The following is a 20695-nucleotide window of genomic DNA, read 5'->3' on the forward strand; positions in this document are numbered from 1 at the left end:
ATCCATGCCCAGCAAGTCTCTCCCCTGCCCCCCTCTCCTTATCCATGCCCAGCAAGTCTCTCCCCATCCATACCCAGTGATTCTCCTCCCTCCCGCTCCCAAACATGTCCAGCGAACGATGTCCTTCGCCCCCACTCTCCCCTCCCGCTCCCATCTGTCTTTTTTAATTACCTCCGTCGAAGCCCGCGCTATTTAAAGCCCTGCTGCGTGCAGGCCGTCTCTCCAGGCATCCCCTGCTTGCTTCGGTGACGTTCGTGCCCTTAGTCCCGCCTTCGCGGAAAAAGGAAATGACGTCAGAAGGCGGGACTAAGGGCGCGAACGTCACCGAAGCAAGCAGGGGAAGCCTGGAGAGACGGCCTGCACGCAGCAGGGCTTTAAATAGCGGTTTCGACGGAGGTAATTTAAAAAGTCAGATGGGAGCGGGAGGGGAGGGTGGGGGCGAAGGACATCGTTTACCATGTTTCGGAGCGGCAGGGGAGGTAAGCATGGCCTGTGATGGCGCCCTCCTGCCATGCTTACCTCCCCTAATGGAGCCGGCTCGCCCCCAACAACAACTGGCTTGTAAGAGCTGTCAAAATTTAACAAGCGGCTCTTGCGAGCCGGACAGAGCCGGCTCCAGCACACCACTGCCTTCAGGAGTAAAACACTCAGGAACAAAGCCAAGCATGGATATGATCGAAACAAGTAACACAAGTTTAAGAGACCTCTTGCAAAGGCAACGTAGGAAAGCTCCCTGGGTCCTTATAAAGGAGTAGGCTGATGTCACAAATAGGAAATGAAGCAGAAGCAGGGAGACCAAAGTGAGGCTTGGCTTCAGGGTCACCAAAGCGAGGCTTGGCCCACAGGAGGAACAATAGGAAAAAAGGCAGACTGGAGAGGTCACAGAGAAACAGTAGGTCTGAACATATGGGCACGGCCACAACCATGACACCTGAATAGTAGTGAGGCCTTTCCACATTTAGAGCTGCTCCTCCTGTAGGATGTCACAAATTGGTATATAGTAGTTTCAGTAGCTTTTGGTGCCTTTATGAACTTTAGGAGTCCAAACACATCTGCATGTGGTTCTGCTGCTGAAGAGGAAATGGAGCCTCTTATCCCTTGATGAATTCATTGAACATCTTTTGCAAGAACAATTGAGGTTCTGGAAGGGACAGCAAAACAGAGATGATTTGTCTGCTACTGTGACTAGTACTGAAGTTGAGACCCTCTGAGGATGAGTAGCCGGCCACTGTGTAGGGAAAGACCTTGCAGTGGATCTAAACTATTGATATGAAAGATATGTGCTTAATCAGTCTGCTCATGATCTGTGTTCCTGCATCCTCTGTTTCTTTTTGGTGGAGTAGACTGTACTGAAAACACATGTGTGGGCCTGCAGTTAGGGACATCACTTGGTAGATATCAACGCTGATATCCCTGGCCTTTAGAAAGGTTTAGTGAAGGTGACTTCACCTCAGGCCATGCAAGAGTTTTGAAGATGACTGTCCTTGGAACCACCAAGGAGTTTTGTGACAGTTTCAAAGGTGCCTGGTGCTACTCCTTTGCAACTGGACTCTTAAAGTCACTGTTCAGGGAGGTGGGTGGGACTTGAGCCAAGGAGGATCTGCTGCAGTTGACAGAGACAGCTGATCTCTGGCACAGACAAAGCCCTTTGGGTAAATAGAAACTTTTTCTCCACTTTGTCTGATTTCTAGGCTAGTTCATTTGGAAGCATATTTTCAAAGCACTTAGACTTACAAAGTTCCATAGTAACCTGTAGAAGTTTGTAAATCTAAGTGCTTTGAAAATGAGCTCCTTGGCCTTTTCAGACTTGTGAAGATACCCATCCACTACGCTTACAATCCGCTTATAGTCAGATCCCAGACAAATTCAACATTGGAGTTGGTGTCAAAATTCTGGATCATTTTATCCCACACTGCGGGCAAAGGTGGAACCCTGACTTGATCTGGGATACGTATTAACAATGACCCAGAAAAAACTAAATGAAAAACACAATATTCTTTTTTATTTATTATTATTTTTTTTTTTACGAATGAGGTATTAAACAACAATGATGGAATAACACGCAAGCTAAAGCCTCTCAAACGGGAGAGCTTTGTGTTCGTTTGGCAGAGTTGAAAAAAAGCAAAACAGAGGTGCTGAGGAAATGGTGAATGCGTAAAAAGTTGTTCATGCTTCTACATGCAGCTGTGCCTCAGATTACTCACTTGTGTGCCTGACTTAGGGTGCTTTTGTCAGTGAAAGCTCTGTTTCACTTCTCTAGTCAGGATCAGTATTGTAGTCAGCGTGACAATGGGATCAATTAGGCCTTTAAAAAAACCAAAAAGGTATGCAAAAATTCTATAATGTTTATATTGAAGACTTCTCAAGTAAACACCCTATTCTACCATGTATTTGTGATGCTTCAAAAACAAATATATAGCTATGTCTGATGAAGTCTGTTAATATTGGTTTCTCAGTTATATGCTAGTGTCTGCAGAACACAAGGCACAATCTCAGCTTAATTCATGTTCGAGTGTACAGCGCTGTGTTCATCTAGTAGCGCTATAGAAATTAGTAGTAGTAGCTTGTTAGCCAGATGAAATTAAATTTTTTAATATTTGTGTAAACTAAGCATAGATTGTAGCTGAGCTTATGTCCTTTTCGCTAGGAAGTTTGTGTAGGTATGAATGTTTGGTACTATTTATTTATTTATTACATTTGTACCCCACACTTTCCCACACATGGCAGGCACAATGCAGCTTACATAGTAACAATATAAAGAATTACAAAGTCGTAAGAAGAATATATAGTTTGTGGTAAACGCAAAATTAATGGCTGTAGGTGAAATTTTTGCTTGTTTCTGTTTTTCCTGTGGTTTATTCTACTTGAGACATATGAATTTATGTAGACAATACAGTAGATTACAGTAGATAACATGGTGACTGATGCCACTTATTTAGCTACCTTTGTCAGATCATTATAGCTGTTTGATAACCATTAAAAGTCTTTAGTGGTCAGATGACCTGAAGTGTTTCAGTAATGACGTATTTAATGTTTAATATTTGACAGTAAACAAGAGGATTCTTCTCCAGCACCATCTGTTCCTGCTGCTGCACAAGAGACTCCTAGTACAATCGTTGCTCCTGCTGCTCCTGCTACTCCTGCTGCTGCTCCTGTTCCTGCTCCTGTTGCTGTTACTGCTACTGCTACTGCTGCTGCCACTACCACTACTACTACCACTGCTGCTCCTGTTACTGTTACTGCCACTGCTGCTCCTGTTGCTACTGAAACTGACCTTGCAGTTGCTGACAGTGCAATATCTGCTGTAGAGAATGAAAGTACTGGCACTGTTACAAGTGAAGAACAAGAGCAGTCTGCAGTTCTGACCGCACCAGAGGTAGATGCAGAAGGCACTAATAGTGCAATAGAAGAACCTTCTAAACAGGAGCTCTCAGTGGAGTAAGTTCAAGTTGAAGCTGTGTACTGGTTGTTTGTTAAGAACACTTTTCTTTTGTTAAATTACTAAAAAAAAAAATGCACACAAGAATATTATAGGTACTTTATTGTGCCCCACAGGCACCAAAGTAGTCCCATTTCAATGGTGGTGTGACAGACATGACTTACTGGAAGTAATTCTATAAGGAACCACCTAGGTTTTAGACAGCAGGAAGGTGCATAAATGGTGGTATTCTAGTCATGTGCACAAAGTGGCCTCTTGTAGAATACCAGCTAGTAGAATAGTACACACTATGTTTTGATGGTGTGTACTTTGTCAGGGAGTGTGTGCATGGGTGGAGCATAGGCAGAGTGCACAGCTATACATGTAAATTATAGAATAAAATACTATAATTTCCGTGCATTATGGCTAGCATTTAGGCACAGGTATTTGCACCAGCTATGCTGCCATTTGGCACTTGTATTCTGTAGGGAAAAAAAGTAGACACCTACTTTCTTTATAGAATAGGCTTGAAATAGGTGCCTGCTTACCCCCTTAGTCTAGGTACCCTGTTATGGAATTATCTTCATTGTGCTCTACTTTTAACATGTGTTGGTTTTTCTTTTTTGTTTGTTTTCATTTTATTTTACTTGTTTGCAATAAAATTTCAGTCTTTGTCTAATGTGAATACTTTTATATTTCTTTTTCAGTTAGGTTGCAAGTTTTGCTGAGATACCAAAAATACACCCCAAGGGAGCAAAATCATTCATTAAAAATGCTCCAGAAATGCAGTTCAAATATTAGTAAGGCTTGTCTGCGCGCCTCTCCCATGTAGCATCAGTGTGAGTTACAATAAAAGCAGCATAAATGACAATGACCAGCATGCAAATATAGCAAATTCTAGATACTGGGAGCTATGCTCCAGGTTATTTTCCCCAATATGTGGGAATTTATTCACAAAGAAAGCCCCCTTTGAAAATTGCCTCTTCCTCATGCTGGGATATATGTGCATACTTGAGCGCTGCAAGTACTCTTCCCTATGGGAGAAAAGGGGCCTGTGGCTCTTCTAGCAAAATGTTCAGGGAATTTGGTTTAATCCTCTAATATGCATTTCTTTGTACAGAGTTTAGCCTGTGTGAGTGCTGCAGGCCGGGTAGAGATTTTGCTGTAATTAGGTCAGTAGGGCTTGTGCTGTAAATTCAGTATAACTTCCTCTGTGAAGCAAAATTTGATGGAAAGCTCAAAGTTGTATTTTCTGGAATAATGTTCAAATGTTTAGTAGCGATATGAAATAATTGCTAATAGAAAGTTGGTTTCTATCTTGACCCTAAAGAGAATCATTTTTTTCATCTGTTCTAGTTCTCCCAAAGAGGAGAAAGAAAACAGCAAACCCGTTAAAAAAACGTATACATGGAATACAAAAGAAGAAGCAAAGCAAGCATTTAAAGAATTGTTGAAAGAAAAGGTACTTCAGTTTCCAGCTGTTCTGAAATCAGAAGAGTGTACACATGATGTTTTGAGGGTGCTACAGTATTATGACCCTTTCTTCCAGTTTTAAAAAAAATCTTAGATATCTTTCTCTCAATTAACTTTTGTGGTAAATGCTGTGGTAAATGTAATACTCCAAAGCTGTAGTACCTTAAAAGGAATTTGGTGTGGAACTATCAAGGCCATGATGACATACACATTTAAGTAGCTTTGTGTTGCATGCTATTGATTTTTATCTTGCTTATAGGTATTTTTCAGAATTAGAAACATTAAAGGGAAAATAGTGATTTCTGTTGCAACTAAAATGGTGGTGAAAGTGATAATTTAAGTAAATTGTTATACAAGTATTCTATTTAGTAGAATGCTATGCATATATAGGCTCCAATTTATAATTATTGCTTAATACCTAAATGTATTTGCAAATTTCCTTCACAGCATGTACCATCTAATGCTTCATGGGAACAAGCTATGAAAATGATCATTAATGATCCCAGATACAGGTAATGTTGATCTTTCATCTGTGTTGCTTATAGCTAGTATAGTGTGCTTTTGTGAGCGTTTCACATGAATGATGGCCTTCCTGTATAAAGACTGTACTTGTATAGTTTTTAAGGGGATCTGTTGAAGCTAAATACATTTACAAATTTGCAAATAGTGTTAATGTGAAGTATTCTAAAATTATGTTGGTATCATGAAAATGTTATATCATCAAATCCAACATAGTAAGACAGCAGAAAAAGATTAACATAGTCCATCTAGTCTGCCCAGCAAGGTGGCTATAGTCATAACCTGCTGCCATATGCAGCTTATCTCATCTATCTCTGTTTAGGATTGTACCTGCCTCTTTTATACAGGCTACACCTCTGTCATTTGTTTTCCTTTAATCTCATCCTCTTGCTAAATATTCTCTGTATTTAACCCATGCTTTTAAAAATTCTGTTAAACTGTGTTTATTTTTATACTCGTAATCTCCAAATTGTATTCCAAGTATACACTTATACAACAAATAGATAAATATTACAAAGAAAAACATTTCAAATTCAATTAATAAACTGGCTCTGTAAATTCAAAGTTAAGGGGTGTGGTGCAGACCAAAATCATCGAGAGTTGAAGACTCTTCTTATTCTAATCAAAAGAAAAGAGGGGGCAGGTAGGAACCTGCCAAGTACAGTCCTCTTAAATGAAGGAACAGCTAAGTCTCAAGGTTATTATGGGAAGAGGAGACTAGGTTCTAGCTGGACATTGGTTTATTGCTTGAGAATAATAATTGAGTGGGATACAAAATGCATATTTCCAATATGAGTTTTCCACTATTCCAAAACCTGTGGGATAGTTGTGTCCATCAACTAGCAAGTGGAGATAGAGAACTGAAAGCTGGGCTGAGACATATCTCTCTTGGCAGCTAGTCCAGCTCCTCAATATTTTTTATCTTCTGCAGGTGGATAGACACACTTTTCAGCCTCTGGTTCTGACTGCTTTGCTCCTCGTCCAATTGGTCAGTTGGTTCCCAGTTGAGCTTTGCGGGTGGCTTGAGTCTGCAGAGTCGTATCTAGAGGTCTTCAGATGCCTGTCTCTGGTGGCCCGTGAATTTACTTCTTCCCTCTGTTCACCTCTCCCCTGTTTCCTGTGGAGCTCTCCTTTTCCAGCACAATAAACTTAAAAAAAAATTTTTAATTAAGAAGTAAGAAATAAAGGAGAAAGGAAAGAGGTTTGCTGGAGAGCATGGGACAGAGTATCAGTCCTGAGCCCTTCTTATCTGTGGTAATACTTGTGGAGACTATGAGCTTGGGGGAGCAGCCAGCAGTGGTAAGTTCACCTGAAGTTTGACTCAGAACCGCTTGGAGGGCTGCAAGTTCTACTTGGTGCAGGGGAGGGATCCTGACTCACTGCTTGGGACACGTGCTGTGCTTGTGACAGTTGGGGTGAATGGCTACTCACACAAAGACAGTTAAGTGGTGTTCCCACTGTTGGACCCGCCAGGTGGTGTCGGAGCGTTACAGTGTGTGCAAGCTGGGAACCCCGCTGGATTCAGTGGAAATGGTCGCTGGCAGCACAAATTTGGATTTCGCGCAGTATCCGAATATGCCGCAGTCTTCGGGCTGTCCAGCAGGACCAGTGCACAGTTTGATGCAGGAGCGCACAGGAATGGGCATCATTTTGACGGGCCCGACTGGCATTAAGGAGCAACCTTTGTGCGGTTCTGTACGGAGCACAGCTGCCATTTTACACCCTTGGGGCCTGACAGAGCATTCAGTTGCATTGATATCTTTGTTTTCTCCGGAGTTTGTTTCTCTTAACACCAGGCCTACTTACTGAAGCAGGGACAGAGTTGCTGCAAGGTGTTTCAGTTTTTCGCCCTGCTGGCTTCTAAGAGATCTTGTTTAGACCTCCAGGAGTGGGCAGATGAGGCTATCTCTGCTTTTCCCTCCTTATCTGATGTGTCCTCGGTCTGTTCAGAGGAGCCATTGTTGAAGGATCTTTAAGTACTGAGGTTGTTTCATAAAGAGGAGTTCAGTACTCGTATTCCTGAGACGCTGACATTGAGGACTCTTCTGTTTCAGCATCAGGAGTTGCAGCTTCGTCAATCCTGAGGGGCTTTAGAGGTCCTTCTATGGCCTTTCTGATGCAGCTAGACATTCAGGACTGGATTACAGCAGAATGGGTCTTGCCAGACACTGGGCTGAGAGTGGGAAGAGCCATGGCTCGCCCTCTACCCTTTAGCTCAGGAGGAGAAAGATACATTTGCATCTTCCCAGGGTGGACTCCCTGGTTAAGGCGGTGACTAAGGTGACCACCTTGCCAATGGAAGAGGGCAATTCCCTAAAAGACCTACAGAATAGTAAGCTAGAAGGCTCGATGAAACAAGCCTTTGAAATGGCCCCTCTCAGCCTTCAAGCGACAATGTGCAGCTCATTCGTAGCAAGAGCATTCCTAAAGTGGCATCAGCAGTCGGCAATAAGACAGGCGTCTTTATGTCCAGCTGGAAGCAGGGTTAGCCTATTTGGTGGATGCTATTTATATGTTACAGGTTATGACCCGCAGTATGTCTTTGGCTGTCATGGCACGTCGTCAACTCGGATTGTAGCATTAGGCAGCAGATGCAGTATCAAAGATATCTAGTTAAACTTCCCTTTCGGAGCAGTTGACTTCTAACCACCACTCACCTGCCCTGTCCTTTTATCCTCACCTCTTTATTCGCTTACCCTTATTGTTCTGTCTGTTTACCTGTCTTATCTAGATTGTAAGCTCTTTGAGCAGGGACTGTCTGTGTATGGTGTACAGCGCTTCATATGCCTTGTACCGCTATAGAAATGATTGGTAGTAGTAGTTGGCTATTGGAGAACACTTTGGTAACGGTGAAAAAACTGGGGGAAACAAAGCCACAGCAGTTGCTGAAGGGTAAGCCAAAAGCCTCTGGTCGTCCGTATTCAGGGGATCTCAGTTTCAAGACATCTGATGGTATCAACATGGTTGTTGGCAATATGGTCCGAAGTCCCGCTTTTCAGGCATGCCAATGCCAATCTTCAATTCGCGTGAACAGGAAGTCCTCCTCCTCCTCTGTCAGCTAGAGCACCCAATGCTTCCAGAGCTTTGCAATGAAGCGAGGCTGGTCCACTCTTTTCTTTCCAGTGGTAGGATGCCTACAGGAGTTTCAGAAGAAGTGGGCAAAAATCACATCAGACCAGTGGGTTCTGGATATTCTTACAGTAGGTTACAAGTTGGAGTTCTCCCACCCAGTTGCTCCTCTCTTCTTGCAGTTTCCCTGTCGAAAGGGAACCAAGGCGGTCGAGGTTCAGGCCACCGTAGATTCCTTGCTAGTACCCTGGGCCATTGTTCCAGTTCCCCAGGCTGAACAAGGGCAAGGCAGATATTCCATATACATCATTGTCCAAAAAAAGGAAGGCACCTTTTCGTCAGATCTTAGATTTCAATGGTGTAAACTGCTGCCTCGCAGATATTCCATATACTTCATTGTCCCAAAGAAGGAAGGCACCTTTCTTCAGATCTTAGATCTCAGTGGTGTAAACCGCTGCATCACAGTGTCACACGTTTGCATGAAGACACTAAGAGCAGTCATAACCTTGGTTCAAGCAGGAGAATTTCTCACAGCCCTCATTCTCAAGGAGGCATATTTGCATATACCCATGTGGCCATCACATCGGAGATTTCTGCATTTTACAGTGCTGAGCCATCGCTTTCAGGCTCCAAAAATGTTTGCCAAGGTTGTGCTGATGGCTTCCTTAGGTATCAGGGAATCTGAGGTCACCAGTATTTTGATGACAGGCTCATTCGGGCGTGGTTCTATATGGACAGCTTGTCGGAAATGGACAAAGTTGTCCATCTTCTGCAGTCATTGGGTTGGGCGATCAATTTCAAGAAGAGCAGACTAACTCTATCGCAGACACTGGAGTATCTGGGTATTCTATTCGACAGCATGGGAGAGGATCTTCCTCACGGAGCACAGGAGATTGAAGCTAGTTCAACAGATTTGTCTTCTCAGTCAAGACAGACCCAGGGTCAGAGACTATGGCCAGGTTCTGGGGTCTGTGACAGCAGCGATGGAAATGGTGCCTTGGGCAAGGGTTCATATGCGGCCGTTATAGAAAACTCTTCTCAGCCGCTGATGTCTGGTGTCACAGAAGTATGATTCCATCTTCCTTGGATGCTGGTTGCCAGACGGAGCATATACTGCTGGTTGTCACCCAGGAATTTGATCGTCTGAGCTTCCTTTTTGATAACTCAGTGGGCTGTGGTGACCACAGACGCCAGCAAGTCGGGTTGGGGAGCTCATTATAAGTTTCATCTGTCACAGGGCACCTGAACAGAACAGAAGTCTAAGTGGTCAATAAATTGTTTGGAGCTCATGGTAGTGTGGAATGCCTTGCATGAGTTTGCTCCTTTTCTGGCGGGGGCCCTGGTTTGACTTTTCTTCGACAATGTTAACAGTGGTGGCTTATATCAACAAGCAAGGCGGGATCCACAGCTGTCCGATGCCAGTGGAGGTGGCTTGCCTCATGAGTTGGGCAGAGAAAAATCTCTGCTTGTCGGCAGCTCACATCGCTGGGTCCTTGAATGTGGAGGCAGACTTTCTCAAAGGCACTCCTTGGACCCAGGAGAATGGGAACTTATTCATCCAGGGGTTTTGGTTTCTCCGCTTCTTGACTTGGTGGCAATAAAAACAAATGGCAAAGTGCAAAGTTCTTCAGCTGTCGGAAAGAACCGGGCTCGATAGAGATCGATAACCCTGCTGTATGTCTTCCCTCCTTGACTCATGGTAGGCTACATGTTGAAAAGGATCACATTATACCAGGGTCAATTAATTGTGGTTGCCCCAGATTGGCTGCTGAGGCCTAGGTATGCAGACCTAGTTCGACTGCTGGACGGGGGTCTTCTTTGGGTCTACTGAAGCAAGGTCTGGTGCTCAAGAAGGATCCGTGCCCCTGTGGTCTTATGGCATGGCAGTTAAAAAGGCTTGGTTTAGATGAAAAGATTATTCTGATTTGGTCATTGCTTCCTTGCTTCAGGCTCGGAAGTGCCTGACATCCATGGATTATGCAAGGGTTTGGAAGACATTTGAGGGCTAGTGTTCTGAGCATGGACTTTTCTCCCTTCTCTGCTCAAATCTCGCACGTGCTAGCATTTCTGCAGGCAGACCTTCAGAAAGGATTGGCGTTAGGTTCTCTAAAAGTTCAGGTTGCAGCTGTGGCCTGTTTCAGGGGCCAACTACAGAAGACATCTTTTGTGGCTTTCAGATATCATTCGATTCATGCGAGGAGCAGGCCACTGGCAGCCTCTTTTGTACTTCTGGTCCAGAGTGTAACCTTAATTTAGTCCTTCGGGCTCTTCAGAAGCCTCCTTTTGAGCCTCTCCGGGCGGCCTCCTTGAAAAGCTTACACTAAAGACAGCAGTCTTGGTGGTTGTTGCGTCGGAACGTAGGGTTTTGGAGCTTCTGGTTCTCTTTTGGGAGGCTTCCCTCGCACAGTTTCTTTCTTTGTTCCAAAAATGGTATAAACATTTCATTTCAACCAGTCTGTGGAATTTGTCCTTTCAGAGGGAAGATGAAGAGGCTCAGTATTTTTCATTTAAGCTTTTTGATGTGTGTAGAGTCCTCATGAGATATCTGGAAGTCACGAATGAGTTTTGCAAATCGGACAGACTGCTTTTGCTTTTTGGAAAACAGAAGTTTGGCCTCATAGTTATCGGCCATCTAGCAGTTGTGGGCTTGGAAACCATTGCGTTAGCTAATTTGGTTGTGGGGAAGCAGGCTCCTCAGGCCTTGTGGGCTCATTCTACGAGACATGCAGCGACTGCCTTTTCCTGGGCAGAGACTATGTTACTGTCTCCAGCAGATATTTGGAAGGCAGCGATGTTGACGCTGCGACCTGGGGCTTTGGTCCTCAGGGCTGTGGCACCGGGATCCCACCCACTCTAGAGATTGCTTTTGAATATCCCACAGGTTCTGGAATAGTGGGAAGCTATATAATGGAAGGAGAAATTTGGTCCTACCTGATAATTTTCTTTCCAGTAGTCCTACCCACTATTCCAGAGGCCCTCCCAAGGTTTCTGAGATGTTTAGAAGTATGAAGTAATGGGTCAGATGATGACTGTCACCTTGTATGGTGCTTCCTGCATATCTCTTGTTCTCCAAGTTGTCTGGAGATGATAGAGGTCCATACATGTGTGCTTGTCTAGTTAGTGTTAGGTTTGTGAGTTGTTTAAAGTTGTTGAGTTTATTCTAAGTTTCTTCTTACTGCTTGTCTATGTAAACACTGAGGAGCTGGATTGATTGCCACGAGAGATGCTCTCATCTCAGTTTTCAGTTCTCTATCTCCACCTGCTGGTTAATGGACATAGCTATCCCACAGGTTCTGGAATAGTAGTAAGGACTAATGGAAAGAAAATTATCAGGTAAGACTTAATTTCTCCTTAACATTCCTTTTAATTATTGCACACCTTCAGGGAAATTTAAGGGGGGGGGACCCGGGGGGGGGGGGGGGACCCATTGCTCCAATCTACTATATCCTAGGACACACAAAGAGCTGCTTACGTAGTCCTTGATATAACTAAGTATATTTCAAAAGTTGAGCTTTTCTATAACTTTCCATTTTTTATAGTACTATCAGATGTCTAGTTTTACTGTTTTGGTCTACCCATAATTTTTTTCTTATTTTTATTCTAATAACTAGTGTGCACTTAAATGTATTCAGAAATCCTTTGCTTTTTTTTGTACTCAGTGCATTAGCAAAGTTGAGTGAAAAAAAGCAAGCCTTTAATGCTTATAAAGTTCAGACTGAGAAAGAAGAAAAAGAAGAAGCAAGATCAAAGTACAAAGAAGCAAAAGAATCTTACCAACATTTCCTTGAAAACCATGAGAAGATGACGTCCACCACCAGATACAAGTAAGATCTCTAGAATAAAATTAGTCTTTTAAGACTTGTTGAAATCTTTTGGGTGATCGCCTGATTTGTAGTAGTAGTAAATACCTATAATATTGGTTCCTGTTTTAGTGTCTTACATTAGATGAGGGTAAATTTACTTAATGAATACTTGTCTAGAAAGTCAAGGCACATTAGCAGCTTGAACTTTAAAGATGGGTTACTAAAGTAATTTTTTCTTTCTTTGTTTAGTCACTCGCACTTCTTTGAGAGAGGTTGCATTTTTAAATTTTCTTCTCAACGTTAAATGCAAAATCAGTATAAGTTCAGTCGCACAGAAGCTTGCTAACCAAATTGTTGACTAATCTTTTTCTTGAATATGAGAGACACAAATGTATAACCATATTTGACCCTGTGTATCACTCAGTGAAATGCAGTACGTCATCGAGAGGGGAGGAGTCCTTTTTCTAATTTTCTTGTGTTTAAGGCTGTTTCCCGTTTTTGTTTGCATCCTTGTTTTTAATAGTTATTTGAAATGGTACAGTGAATTAAAATTTCTTCTGTGCTTACTAGAATGAGTTTCTAGAATAGAATTTTAATACAGCTTAGTGAAAGGTGGTAAACTGTTCTAACTTATGCAGACAATTTGCAATCTGGATGAATTTGTACTGTTTAAACCTAGTGCAAATTCATTACTCGCCTGATGAGCTGGATAATGATCAAAAGCTTATCAGAGACCTTTTTATTGAACGAACAATGTTTAACCTATGTTTTGATTGTTGACCCTCATTTCCCACATTGCCCTATTAGTCCACTTGAATATACAGTTCTCTCTGCCCTGTGAGCATGCAAATTTTAACTGACACATACTTGGCAATGAAACAGTTTGAGGAAGGGTTCATGGCTCAGGCCATACAACTGCAAGACAGAAGGCTCATTTTAATGCCTACAGGATTTGGGAGCAAAGTGGAGATAAGGAAAAGGAACAAAAGCTGCTGCTATTGTGAGGTCCAGTGTGTGCAGATTTATAGCACAGCGATTGAAAAGTCAGGCAATTCAGTGATTTTTAAACTGGATCTTCACAGGCAGTAAGTCAAAAAAATTTTTGAAACCCAGTAAAAATACATATAACTTCTTATCATACAAATTCAAAAATACAAAAATATTCTAAGGTCATATATCTTTTTTATATATTTATATCTTCAAATCATCTCATAAGAGTTTCCCCAGAACCTCAGTGATGTTAATCGCTATCAATTTCAATCTATAGCGATATAAACAACATCAAAATCTTCACTGGTTCTTTTACACATAGCCTCCTCTTATAAATATCAAAATGATTTTAAAAACTTTAGAGAGAGAAATTATTACAACTCACCCTGTATTCTTATCAGTGTCAGCTCAGCAAAAGTTACTCATAAGCCAAGATGGCGCCAGCGTTCTTTCGATCAAATTAAATATCAGCTGATAGATGGTGTTTGTAACCCCGCCCCCCAAGGCAGATTTATAGCAGCACATAAAGAGTCCTTTAAGAGACTTTTCTCTATTTCTTTGAGTCACTGAAGATACATAGGACTTGGGTTGATGGCGTCAAGGAGGTTTTATGAGAGGAAACTGTATGACATCAAAAAGTTGAAGCAGTCTCCCCCACACAGTCACCATATTGTGTGACCCTAAACATTTGCAGATGCTATTGAAAACAATAACAAATTTTTGAGGTTTATGACTGCCTATATATGTGCCTTCTTTTTTTTTTTTTTTTTATTTGACACCTTCCCATATGTAACCTGTGGGTTGTTTTTTTGTTTTTTTTTTTCTTTTAAACCTCTGGAGTGTCCTGAGGTGTAAGCTGTGGTGCTGCCACCAGTGTGGGTGCTCCAGAGCAGCAGACTTGTTTTTGGAGCTGCGGGAAGGTCGGTTTCTGTAGGGGGCAGCTTTAAGAATGGCCCCAGCTCTGCCTGAGCCTTGGGGCTGAGTTGTGGGCATTCCTGCAGCTCCAAAAACAAATCTTCCGCTCCAGAGCGCCTGCACCTGCTGCAGAACCATGGCTCCCCCAAGACCTCCCCCAGGTACAAAAAAAAAAAGCAGCCTCAGGTTGCATATGGAAAGCTTTCAAATTAAGAAAAAAAAGCTGTCAAAAAAAAAACAACACGTAGTCAGTCAGAAACCTCAAAAGTTTACAGTTGTTCTCAATAGCATCTTTGAATGTTTGGGGTTACACAGTATGGCAGCAGGTTCTGCCTACTGGCTTCAGCCCACAGAATGGGCCAGATAGGCTCTTCTGGGGTTTTGTTTTGTTTGTTTTCTTTTGTTTGGTTGGTTTTTTTTTGAAAGATTAGTTTTAGAAGAAATGTTGAATTTTGACTACTTACTACATTCTAAATCATTTCCTAACAGTTATACTGTTAAAATGTCTGTGGTGCACACATTTTAAATCATAGCCTTAACTGTTTCTACCCTATAGAAAAGCAGAGCAGATGTTTGGAGAGACGGAGGTGTGGAATGCCATATCTGAGCGTGATCGCCTTGAAATTTATGAAGATGTTTTGTTCTTTTTGGCCAAAAAAGAGAAGGTAATATTTTGGATATTTATCTGTTGATATGTAGAAGTTTTTGCTTTTAAAACATCCTATATAATAAAACTCACCCTCAACGTTCTGAGGACACTGACGTCAATGCAGCCAAGCCACTGACGTCACTTCCGTCATGAAGGGTTCGTGGTAGTGAAGCCACCGAAAGCACCAAGTGTCTGGACCCCGCCCTCGCGTCAAACGTGATGACTTCGAGGGCGGAGCAATGACCTCACGCAATGAGGGCGGAACAATGGCGTCAGTGGCTTCAGAACCAAGAAGCTCATGAAGGTGCGTTCACGAGGTCCGGAGCAATGGCGTCAGTGGCTACAGAACAACGAACGGGTGGGTAGGTAGGGAGGGGGGGCTTTGATAATGTTGCTGAGAGAAAACTTAATAGTGTGAATGCAGAGCAAAAATCCAGTATCTTCATAACTGTATTTCAAAATGTATAATCCAATTGGCATTCATTTAGCACATTTTTCTGTAGGATTTATTGCTATATTGTAATGCAGGAGATCTCTGTTGCTATATGGTGATTCTTTGATGTTTGTGCAATAGGAATATCAAAAAGATCTCTCGCCTAATTCTTTCGTGTTTTTCAGGAACAAGCAAAACAGTTGCGAAAGAGGAATTGGGAGGCTTTAAAGAATATATTGGACAATATGGCTAATGTAACTTACTGTACCACTTGGTCTGAAGCACAGCAGTATCTGATGGACAACCCAACTTTTGCAGAGGATGAGGAACTTCAGAGTGAGTACCTTTAACTTTGAACTATTGTTTATATTGACAAAAATTACACTCTTGCTATAGAGAATATGCCCTGTTTTGTGTACAGGAATCTCTTGCTATATAGAAGAGAAGTTTTGTAGTTTTTTTTTCCTTTATGTTGCAGTTACACATGTTAAAACCTACTTGCTCATAGATTCAAATTAAATACATGGAGGTGTGTGCGTTCTGACGGCACTACAAAATTCTATATTGTATGTTTTCCCTCTGGGTGTCCTGGTACTTTCTCAGGCCCTGGTACCATGTGGTAGAAATTGCGGAGGTTGATGCACTCTCCTGCCTCATGCTGATGCCGTTGCTAAATGGGAGTTCACTATATTAGACGAACAGTCAGAAGCACATTGTATGGCATTGTAAATCCAGTAAATACATTTCACATGCCAACTCTTGATGATGCCAGGCTGTGGATAGTATTTCTGACTTTACGGTAGAAGAATAGCTGTACTGAGCTGCAGATGTCTCTTCCTATGGAACTGAAGGGGCGGAGTTGTGTGGTCAACAGGACACTTCCAGAAGAAAACGCATGGGCGATAGAGATATATCAACACAAGTTTATTGCATAAAAGGACTCAACACAGCACCGTGTTTCATCAACAGTGCCTGCCCCAGGAGTCTAAAAACATATATAACAATAAGTGTTAAAGTAAAATAACAGAAACAAATCTTTTCAATGGATATGACATGAAACATTAATATACAATGTAAATATGACTAAGAATACACTGAAAGGTACAAATAAATTATCATACAAAAACATATATAATGTAAAATGACCATGAATATTAATGTGTAAACTCAGTAATGAAATGATGTAAAAGACCACAAAATAAAATTTCCTCAGCGACCCTCCAGACCGGTCAAGACGCGTGGGTTATGTCCTCCTACCAGCAGAGGGAGACTGAGAAAACACTAAGCTTTTGAAGCCTGTATATATAACCTGTGCAGAACCTCCACTAGCCAGTATTTTCTCAGTCTCAGCAGAGGTAGCAGTTGACAGCCTGTGCAGTCTCCAATAATCTGGTGAGGTAGTTTGTCATTGGGTCGTAGGATTTTTTCCTTCCAAACTTTATTCTGTTGCAGTACCCTGTACGTGTGTGTAAAAAAAAAAAAAAAAGTGCTTTGGGGCCCTGGGTCTGGTGGGGCCCAGTTTTTCCCCCTGGGGTGTTACACCTATGTTTGGGACCCTCCCCCTGTGCTGCTCTCTATTTCTGTTTGCTTGGCAGCTTTGTGCCTCGGCTGCTTTCTCAGTATTGTAGCCTTGAGTGCCTTACAATTTCCAGATGCCAGAATTAGAGTACTGTGCCTTTAAGGTCAGTTATTCTATTTCGTTTTGCTTGCCAGCTTTGTGCCTCGGCTGCTTTCTCAGTATTGTAGCCTTGAGTGCCTTACAATTTCCAGATGCCAGAATTAGAGTACTGTGCCTTTAAGGTCAGTTATTCTATTTCGTTTTGCTTGGCAGCTTTGTGCCTCGGCTGCTTTCTCAGTATTGTAGCTTTGAGTGCCTTACAATTTCCAGCTGCCAGAGTTGGAGTACTGTGCCTTTAAGGGCATTTATTTCTTTATTTTCAGCGGACCGAACGGGGGTTTCGATTCCTTGCTGGAACGAGAGAGCAGTGCTTTTGCAGTGTGAGTGAGTTTTTGGTTTGGCACGTTTGCGGAACAGCTTTTCCCTTCCCTCGTGGTTTATGGCGGCCCAGCTCCTCCGATGTCGCGTGTGCTCGTGGTGAGGGGTAGAGGCGCCGGGTTCTCAGTGTAGCTTTGGGGTGCACCTATAAAGGTGGCTGCGGCACCCCCGACTTGACCGCGGAGGGATCGATGGTGTCGGGAGTCTCCGGGTCAGCGGGAGCGTAGGCAGGGCCGCTGTCAGCGGGAACAGTTTCGGCGGGAACAGCCGCCATCTTGAGTCTGACGCGGCCCGTGGAGCCAGCTGTTTTTGGGCCTGCGGCCTCCGTTTTTGGCACAAAAGGGCCTAATGACGGTCCAGGAATGGTGGGCTTTCCTCCAGATTTTGTCTGGACGCGGTATCAGGCCTGGAGATCGGGACCCCCCCCCCCCCCCCCCCCTAATTGGAAGAGGGGGCTATTTCCGTCTTGGCTGAGAGACCACGGTTAGAGTGGTCAGAGGACAGGCAATGTTTTTCTCCTGTAGCTGCAGAAGCTGTGCTTAGTGATCTGGGGGAGTCAGATGGAATTGACGGCTCTCAGGAGCAGGATTGGTGGATTCCTGGTGAGGATCCTTCAATAGTGCGGATTTTCCATAGAGATGAGCTGTCAGAACTCATAGATCAGGTGTCGTCCACCCTTCAGTTTGGTCCTGAGGTGGCTTTGGGGGAAACTGTCCAGGATCCGTTGGTGAAGGGCATTCAGCGTCAGGCGTGATCCTTCCCTATGAACAAGGATCTCCGGGAGATGATTTGTCAGGAATGGGATTTGCCGTGTAAGGTGGCAAAGGCAATGGCGAGGCTTTATCCCCTCCCTCAGGACGATAGGGATTCCTTTAAGGCTCCCACGGTAGATGCAGTAGTGACGGCAGTAATTATAGCTACGGCTATCCCGGTTGATGGAGGAACGGCCCTCCGTGATCCTCAGGATAGGAAGTTGGGATCTTTTCTCAAGCGTAGTTTTGTTTTGTCGGCTCTAGCCCTGCAGGCCTCGGTTTGTGGGGGTCTGGTAGCTCGGGCATGTTTTCGTTGGGCCGAAAAGCTCCTGGATGATTCGGTAGATGTTGGTTCTTCTGGGGGTCAGGAGTTAGCCAACTTGGACATGGGTTCATCCTTTTTGTCTGAGGCTTTTATGATTTGTTGCCTACTTCAGACAAAAAATATGGCTATGGTTGTGGGTCTCTGCCACTTAAGGGAGCTATGCTCTTTGGAGAAGATTTGGACAAGTTAGTGTGAGGTCTTAGTGATACCAAGGTTCTATGGCTTCCAGATTTTCGGTTCAAGGCAGGGGCCAGAACTAGTTCCTCTCGAGGACGGTTTAGGGAGGCTCAGCGGTATAGGCCGGGCAGATCGAGTGGGACCTACCCATAGCTGTCTGTTTGTCTGTCCAATTTAGATTGTAAGCTCTGTTGAGCAGGGACTGTCTTTTCATGTTAATTTGGACAACGCTGTATAAGTCTAGTAGTGCTATAGAAATGTTTAATAGTAGTAGGACCTCTAGGGGTCGGTTTTTCCAGCGCGCACAGTTCTTTCATGAGAATCGTCGCGGAGGGCGTGGCTTTTCCGCAGGAGGTTAGTATTCACGCCGCAATTCCCAATGAAGGTGTGCGGGCTCAGGCTCTGGTGCATGTTGGGGCTCGGCTGAGTCTGTTTTACCAGAGCTGGGCCCAAATCAGGTCAGATCAGTGGGTTCTCAAGGTGTTTCGAGGCGGATATGCGCTGGAATTCGAAAGCTGTTCTCCCGAAGTGTTTCTGGAATCCCTCTGTCAGTCTTGGAGCAAGAGGGCAGCAGTGAGGGACACTCTGCGGTGGCTGCTCGCGTTGGGAGCCGTGGTTGCTGTTCCTTCAGATCAGCAACGCTCAGGGTGCTATTTGATCTATTTTGTGGTCCACAAGAAAGAGGACACTTTTCGTCCCATTTTAGATCTCAAAAGGGTCAATGCGGCACTCAAGGTGCCCTCTTTCCGGATGGAGACGTTGCGGTCGGTCACTGGTGCGGTCCGGAAAGGAGAGTTTCTCACTTCCCTGGATTTGACGGAAGCTTATCTTCACTTTCCTTCGTGCAGCCTTTTGGTTCCAAGTTACAGGGTCCGATTTGTCGGTTCCTTGCAGAGAAGGCGCCGACGGCCCGTACTTATCGTCAGGTCCTGGGCCTGATGGCGGCGACCATAGAGGTAGTTCCGTGGGCCAGGGCGCACATGCGTCAGGTACAGTCAGCTCTGTTCAGTCGTTGGTCCCCTCTGTCGCAGGACTTGGAAATGTGTTGTCCGCTGTCGGTGGCCCCTCGTCTCAGTCTCCGCTGGTGGCTCAACCCGCGCAATTTGGGAACAGGAATGTCGTTGGAGTCCCCACAGGGGCTGGTAATGGTCACGGATGCCAGTCTGCAAGGTTGGGGGGCACATTGTCTCGGTCAGGTAGCTCAAGGCCGGTGGTCTCGGGCAGAAGCAGAGTGGTCCATCAACCGGCTGGAAACGGGCCATTCGGGTGGTGCTCCAGGCCTTGACGTCGGTGGTTCGCCACAAGGCAGTCCGAGTGCTCTGTGACAATGCCATGGCAGTAGCATATGTCAACCGTCAAGGGGGGACGAAGAGCCTTGGCGGCGCAGTTGAACTCATCTTCAGGCTCTCTTGGCAGCGCATGTGGCCGGGGTAGGTCACATGGATGCAGATTATCTCAGCAGGCACACTCTAGATCCCAGAGAGTGGTCTTTTCTTCGGTCAGTGTTCCAGTGAGTTGTGTCGGTCTGGGGACTTTCGGTGATCTTAGGGCAACGGCTCGCTATGCGCAAGTTCAGAGATTTTTTTTTTTTCAGTCGCTGAAGAGACCCTTGAGCGGAGGGAATCGACGCTCTTCTGTTGCCTTGGCCTCGGGAGTGACTGTATGTGTTTCCTCCGTGGCTGTTAGTCGGTCGAGTAATATAGCGCATCGAACATCACTTCGGTCGGGTGATTCTGGTAGCTCCGGATTGGCAGCATCGACCATGGTACGGAGACCTGGTGCGGTTGGCAGGGGCGGCGGCCCTGCCTTTGTTGGGATCAGTTCTGTGTCAAGGCCCGATAATCATGCCGGATCCGGCTCGGTTTTCGCTTATGGCTTGGCTCTTGAGCGGCACAAGTTGAAGAAGGGGCTTTCGTCCAGTGGCTTTGCTACGATGTTGAGTTGCCGCAGACGATCCACTTCCTTGGCGTATGTCCGGGTTTGGAGAATCTTTGAGCACTGGTGTGAAGACCATCGAGTTCGGCCGTTTCGCTCTTCGGTGGCGGAAGTTTTGGAATTTTTGCACGATGGTGTTGATAGGGGTCTGGCCTTGTCTACACTGAAGGTTCAGGTGGCAGCTTTGTCATGTTTTCGTGGGAAGCTTCAGTGAAAGTCCTTCGCGTCTGTGCCTGAGGTA

At 44.3% G+C, this 20695-nt stretch overlaps 1 protein-coding gene across 2 annotated transcripts in view; it reads left to right on the forward strand.

Moving 5' to 3' along the window:
- Positions 1-20695, forward strand: part of PRPF40A (pre-mRNA processing factor 40 homolog A) — a 202727-nt gene that overhangs the window by 115581 nt on the left and 66451 nt on the right. For both annotated transcript variants that reach the window (XM_030210472.1, XM_030210473.1), the window contains exons 11-16: positions 3049-3438; positions 4775-4880; positions 5339-5403; positions 12139-12303; positions 14744-14852; positions 15455-15605. In XM_030210472.1, the coding sequence (XP_030066332.1) occupies positions 3049-3438; positions 4775-4880; positions 5339-5403; positions 12139-12303; positions 14744-14852; positions 15455-15605 (986 nt within the window). The remainder of the gene's footprint in view (positions 1-3048; positions 3439-4774; positions 4881-5338; positions 5404-12138; positions 12304-14743; positions 14853-15454; positions 15606-20695) is intronic.

This window comes from Microcaecilia unicolor, chromosome 7 (genome assembly GCF_901765095.1).
Source record: "Microcaecilia unicolor chromosome 7, aMicUni1.1, whole genome shotgun sequence".
Lineage (NCBI taxonomy): Eukaryota > Metazoa > Chordata > Amphibia > Gymnophiona > Siphonopidae > Microcaecilia > Microcaecilia unicolor.